The sequence below is a fragment of the Manduca sexta genome, unplaced genomic scaffold (assembly GCF_014839805.1).
Source record: "Manduca sexta isolate Smith_Timp_Sample1 unplaced genomic scaffold, JHU_Msex_v1.0 HiC_scaffold_2296, whole genome shotgun sequence".
NCBI classification, from domain to species: domain Eukaryota; kingdom Metazoa; phylum Arthropoda; class Insecta; order Lepidoptera; family Sphingidae; genus Manduca; species Manduca sexta.
In genome coordinates, this window is record NW_023593246.1 from 21,125 (window position 1) to 25,172 (window position 4,048).

The 4,048-nt window shown below is 35.1% G+C and overlaps 1 protein-coding gene across 1 annotated transcript; it reads right to left on the bottom strand.

Moving 5' to 3' along the window:
• Positions 1–3,818, bottom strand: LOC119192054 (troponin I-like; the record flags this gene model as incomplete). Its single annotated transcript, XM_037445902.1, has 4 exons — positions 1–236; positions 1,123–1,140; positions 2,225–2,366; positions 3,763–3,818. Coding segments are annotated over 4 exons (285 nt in total), but the record flags the coding sequence as incomplete, so codon positions are not given.
• Positions 3,819–4,048: the final 230 nt, after the last annotated feature.

Sequence of the window (4,048 nt, forward strand, 5' to 3'; positions counted from 1 at the left end):
AGACATTACGTTTATGGAGGATCTAAATGGCTGTTCTACCTACAGGATGACATAGGTTCCCATAGATCCTGGATAGGCACATGGGGTAGGTATATCACATAGTTATTGACATTGACATAATTGTCAGTTAGAATAAGGTCTTATAGTTTATGGTGGGGGTAAACAGTTCATGCCTCAACCTCTTCCTCTTTTACCTTCTGATCTCCCGGCTTGCCCTTGGACCAGTCTGGCTTTTTCTGTAAAACAATATGGAGAATTAACGACAAGTCGCAGAATACGTGACCACGTATCATAGCTATATGATAGATACGCTCAAAAACCAGAAGCAAATACAAATGTGTATTTACAAAAAGAATCAAGGAAACAAATGCTTGATTAATTTATAAAAAACAATGCACGAATTGATAAAAAGCTAGTTACTCCTTAGATCGATAAGAGAGACGTGAGATATGGGTAACTTCTCCAACCTTCGGAAAGTACTAAGTCAACGAACTCGCTGGAAAGTAAGTTGCGCCATTTGTTTCCTTGATTGAAACCATAAATAAAGTGCTCCGCTAATGACCCGTGCCGCACCACACGCCTGAGTACGGCGCATAGAACAAGCATCAAAGTCCGCGTTCACCCCTATGTAACAAATAACCTCTAGAAACAATGGGGAACTCGAAAGCAGTCAGAACAAAGCTCGGAAGTATTCATGGAAAGGAATAAAAATCTGCCAAAGCAAATATATAGCAAATTGCCTGATGTATATACATAGACCTAACGCAACGATGTCTAATTGCACACCCTGAAGCCACCATTTACTCCCAATGGGCCCTACAATGTAGTGTCATTGCAGAAATTAATTTATCCCCGTTTTAAACTGCATATAAGAAAGTGCGTCGCCGCAATTAATGAAATGCAAATACACGACATTGCAAATATATTTGGCAGTATCCGGAACTAAATTTAAACACATGTACACTGCCAATCACTGATTTATTGTGTTGGCAGAATCATGTAATGCGAACTAAACTAATTGCAACCGCTCTAATGCCTTCGAAGCAGTGCCGTTCCATGCCGCAGTGTAACTACACTGTCTAAATAAAAACGTGTGGCTACACGTGGTGTGTTTACATTTACCTTGCCTCCACCGCCACCCTGTGGATTGCATAATAGTTTTGTAACGGTATTCAGTTTCTTTCTCTATTATCTACGTAATATTTCAAGAGTTGATGTGTAGTGAATAATGTTCATGCTGCTCTTTGCTCAAAACATTGTACTTGTTAATATTTATAGGACTCTAACTGTTTGCTTAACATCTGAGCAATAAGCAACAGAAACATACCAATGTGTTATATGTGTACAATGTTCCTACAATTTCCTTCCGAATTTCTCTAGCCCAGATCGAACGTGTTAGTCACTGACAAATACAAAAACGAAATAGTCGCAGCTGAATTCCTATTTATCAAAGGATTTGCGAAGCTTTGCAGGGGAAGGCCTGAATGCTTAAATGTACTCGCATTTAAATAAAAAATCTCGCAGCGTAAGCCATCGGGCGAGGAGGGTTCAAATTATATTTATTAAAATAATCACAAAACCAAAAATGCAGACGAAGCCATCACGACTATTCCAAATGTTTCTCACCTCTTTATAAATGGGCTTTAGACGGTTTTTTGACTGATACAATAATCAATACAAAAGAAGAATTTATTTAAAATAATTAATGGGTAATTAAAAATAAGTCATCTGTTGTTACCAGTGAGTGGAAAATGGTAGTAAATTAATTGTTATTAGTTCTACTTCTTGCCAATAGCCCAATCAGCCTTCTCCGCTTTCTTGGCCTGTTGGAACATGAGTAAATGATTGTTACTAGTGTTAGGTGTACCGTGTGTAAATATTCATGTATGCATGTCTCATCAGGTCTCGAACCCGGTACGACACAAGAACATAATAACCATTACAATGGTTGTTTTGTTTGCGTAGTATTTTTAGTTTTCAAATTTGTTATACTCAAAGTGAATTTTAATTAATAAATCCTTAAGTTTAAATCTTCATCAGTTAATAAGTGAGTAATTGTCAATATAATTTGTTATATAATTTTAAAAATAAACCAATTCAATACCTTTCGTAGCCAAATCGATTGGCTATCAAATTCGAAATATAAGTTTATTGAGAAACTAGCCTTCTGCAGTTCAAATTTGAATTTCGAATCCTTATGTATATCTTTTAAACGTATATTTACCTCTTTGTCTTCTTCTTCAAGGGTGAATTCCTTCTTTTTGACAACCTTCAATTGGTTACGGAAGTTGAATTCGGCGGCCTTCTTCTGGAGCTTGGCGAATTTGTTCTCGTATTTGGACACCTTCTTGAGTGTGGGTTTGACGCTGTAAAATAAGGCATTTTATTTAGAATGAACTCCACTTTGATATGATAGCTATTTTATACTATTACTTTTAATTTTTAAACGCTTGTTGTTGAAATATTATATAATTGATGTATTTCTTTCCTATGGTTTGATTGAAAAGTAATCTCACTGGCTTGCCTTCCTATCAAAATTAAACCAAACACATACAAAATAATTTAACAATTACGTTCTATAAAACATAAAATCCAAATGAAACAAACCAAAACCAACTAAGATAAACTGTGGCAAGTAATTTTTCGCTCTCACTTACAATTTACGCAGCCGTTTGTATAGTATATGAATTCATGTTTAATAACACCGTCTACGGTTTCACAATGAGTATAACAAAGGAGCGAGGTGCTCAGGAGTGCGGCGTCCTACGCTCTACAGCCTTGAATATCATTATGAAACCCAGTAATTGTATTCGCCAGCACATCCTCTGATGCCTACTCGAGTTTTGCGGACCGTTGATAGGGTTCCGTGCCCTAGATGTGTTGAATGGGTAAAGTAGAACTGGTAGCTCTATGTGTTTACGAACTTAATCTACGTTACACAGCTGCGTATACTAAATATCCTATAAGTTAAAATTATCTTACTAATATTATGTATAAATATGAATGTTTTGGAAAATGTTTGGATGTTTGATAGAAGTAAATGCAATAACAATTGAACTGATTTAGATGAAATTTAACATACGGGTAGACCATGTCCTACATATAATTTATTTATTTTCAAATAGAAGGCGCTGACATTATACTCTATTGTAGTTAATTTTGTAGCGGAAAATGTCTTCCACGCGGGCCAAGCCGGGAGTAACACCTAGTAAATTATGACTTTTAAATTTTTATGACTATTTTGGATCTATAACCCTTACTTGCTTTGCAATAATAAATAAAACTATGAATGCACGAAACTATGAAATTTCGAAAAAAATAACGTACCATTAGCAAATATCATAATAAAATTAAATATTTTTGTCTTCTTTCTAACATTTCAAATATAAACTCTATAGAGCTCTAATAAAGTCAGCTTTTGCCACAGAACCCGTAGCAATAAACTTGCGTGCACTTCGCCAGGTTTTCATTTAAAACTTGCGACATTTTCGTACATCTCTCGCGGGAATGTGAAGAGTCTGTCACTTCCAGCACAACTCTGTACAACTGGCTTGTGAATACGGAACGCTATTCAACTGTTAAATGCTCATAAAAGATTCTCAACCGTTTAATATTTAACCTCTCCAGGACTTACAATTTACGTAACTCGTTAACTAGCTCTAAACCGTTTTTCACAAGAAATTTTGGTCTAAAGTTTTACTTAACATAACGCGTAGTATAAATTTGTATTGCTGAAATATTTAAAATGATACGTATACTCACAATTTGCCTCTGAGGTCGTTGACTTGAGAGTTCAGGTCAGCGATCTGGTAAAATAACAATTATTATAACAACTGTATGTCACTAGACGGGTCTAGGAAAATAAAGGAAAAGTTTAGGTAATAGACATAACAAAAACAACGTCACAAAGATACAAATAGGAAAGTGAGTTCATTGAAATACTTTAAATGAATTGAATTTAACTCCAACGTTACATAAATTATATTTTCATATATAAAGAGTGAAGCGAAAAGTACAGTAATTGAAATATTAATGAAATCATTCATTT